Source organism: Dama dama, chromosome 11, assembly GCF_033118175.1.
Source record: "Dama dama isolate Ldn47 chromosome 11, ASM3311817v1, whole genome shotgun sequence".
In the NCBI taxonomy this organism is placed as follows: domain Eukaryota; kingdom Metazoa; phylum Chordata; class Mammalia; order Artiodactyla; family Cervidae; genus Dama; species Dama dama.
In genome coordinates this window covers 12825882-12827902 of record NC_083691.1, presented here as the reverse complement: position 1 = coordinate 12827902, position 2021 = coordinate 12825882, and the positions used below count along the sequence as shown (strand labels likewise).

The window sequence follows — 2021 nt, the reverse complement described above, 5'->3', positions numbered from 1 at the left end:
ATGGAGATGAAGAACTACAGCAGCAGCACTGCAGACTTTATCCTCCTGGGCATCTCTTCCAACCCCCAGATGCAGAAACCCCTCTTTGCTGTCTTCCTTGTCATGTACCTGGTCACCCTGGTGGGGAATGGACTCATCATCCTGGCCATCCACTCTGACTCCCGGCTCCACACCCCTATGTACTTTTTCCTCAGCAACCTGTCCTTCATGGATATCTGCTTCACAACAGTCATTGTGCCCAACATGCTGGTGAACCTACTCTCAGAGACAAAGTTTATCTCCTACGTGGGGTGCCTCGTCCAGATGTACTTCTTCATGGCCTTGGGGAACACTGACAGCTACCTGCTGGCCTCGATGGCCATAGATCGGCTGGTAGCCATCTGCAACCCCTTCCATTATGGTGTGGTCATGAGCCCACGGCATTGCCTCCTCCTGTTGCTGGGTTCGTGCACCATCTCTCACCTGCATACCTTGCTGCGTGTGCTCCTCATGTCCCGCCTGTCTTTCTGTGCCTCCCACGTCATCAAGCACTTCTTTTGTGATACCCAGCCTGTGCTCAAGCTCTCCTGCTCTGACACTTCATCCAGCCAGTTGGTGGTCATGACCGAGACCCTGGCTGTCATTGCCACCCCTTTCCTGTGCATTCTCTTCTCCTACCTGAGAATCATCATCACTGTGCTCAAAATCCCTTCTGTGGCTGGGAAGTGGAAGGCCTTCTCCACCTGTGGCTCCCACCTCACTGTGGTGGTTTTCTTCTATGGAAGTATCATCTATGTCTACTTTAGGCCACTGTCCATGTACTCAGTGGTGAAGGACCGGGTAGCCACAGTTATGTACACAATAGTGACACCCATGTTGAACCCTTTCATCTACAGCCTGAGGAACAAAGATATGAAGAGGGGTTTAAGGAAATTAAGAGACCAAGGTTACTCATAGAAGAAATAACAAGATTAAAAGTCATTACTGGGTGATGACCTAAGAGATGATTTGGTAATCTTTGCTTTGTACCCATTTTTCACTTGGTACCCAAAGAGATGATAAGAGGTGCTGTTGAATCACAGTAAGAGTATTGAACTGGAAACCAGATCACCCAGTCTCTATAGATGACCTTGACCAGATACATGTTCAATACCAAGCTAGTACTGCTAAGAATTTTGATTTCAGGAAAACAGTTTCTGCTACCCATATAGTGGGGAAAAGTTATCGGCAAGTAATTCCGTCATAAGCTTGACAATGAGTGAGTGAGTGAAGTCGCTCAATCGTGTCCGACTCTTTGCGATCCCATGGACCGTAGCCCACCAGGCTCCTCCATCCATGGAATTTTCTAGGCAAGGGTACTGGAGTGGGTTGTCATTTCCTTCTCTAGGGGATCTTCTGGACCCAGGGATCAAACCCAGATCTCCCACATTGCGGGCAAACGCTTTACCATCTGAGCCACCAGAGAATCCCCTATAGTGGGGCAAAGTTATTGGCAAGTAATTCTCTCATAAGCTTGACAATAGTCAGTATTTAAGGAACTGTAAAATTCTATTACTATTTATAAGACATTACATGGACTTCATAAATTTGGACAAAAGAAATCTAATAGAAAGAAGAAATGGACAGAGTATTCCAAATAATGGAAACCATCCAAGCAGGTAGAGGCAAGAAACATTGTGAAAATGTCCATAATATATGAATTGATCTACAGAGTCACTGAAATTTCTATGAAATTCTAAAATCCCAATTACTCTTTTAAAGAAATAGACAGCAAAATCCTAAAATTCATATGGAACTATAAAGGACTCAAAATGTCAGAACAATCTTGAGAATAAAAAACAAAGCTAGAGGCCTCACACTTCATGATTTCAAAATATATTACAAAGCCACAGGAATCAAAATAGTATAGTATTGGCATAAAGACCAATGGAACAGAATAAAGAACCCAGAAATAAAACAAAGTACATACCATCAACTAATTTTCAACAGAGTCATCAAGAATATACAATCAAGAGAGGGAAGTCTCTTTAATAAACAGAGTT

At 43.8% G+C, this 2021-nt stretch overlaps 1 protein-coding gene across 1 annotated transcript; it reads left to right on the top strand.

Annotated features, from left to right (window-relative positions):
* On the top strand, positions 1–936 carry LOC133065421 (olfactory receptor 1L4-like). The gene has a single exon (XM_061156185.1). The coding sequence runs from the start codon at positions 1–3 to the stop codon at positions 934–936; it is 936 nt and encodes a 311-aa protein (XP_061012168.1).
* Positions 937–2021: the final 1085 nt, after the last annotated feature.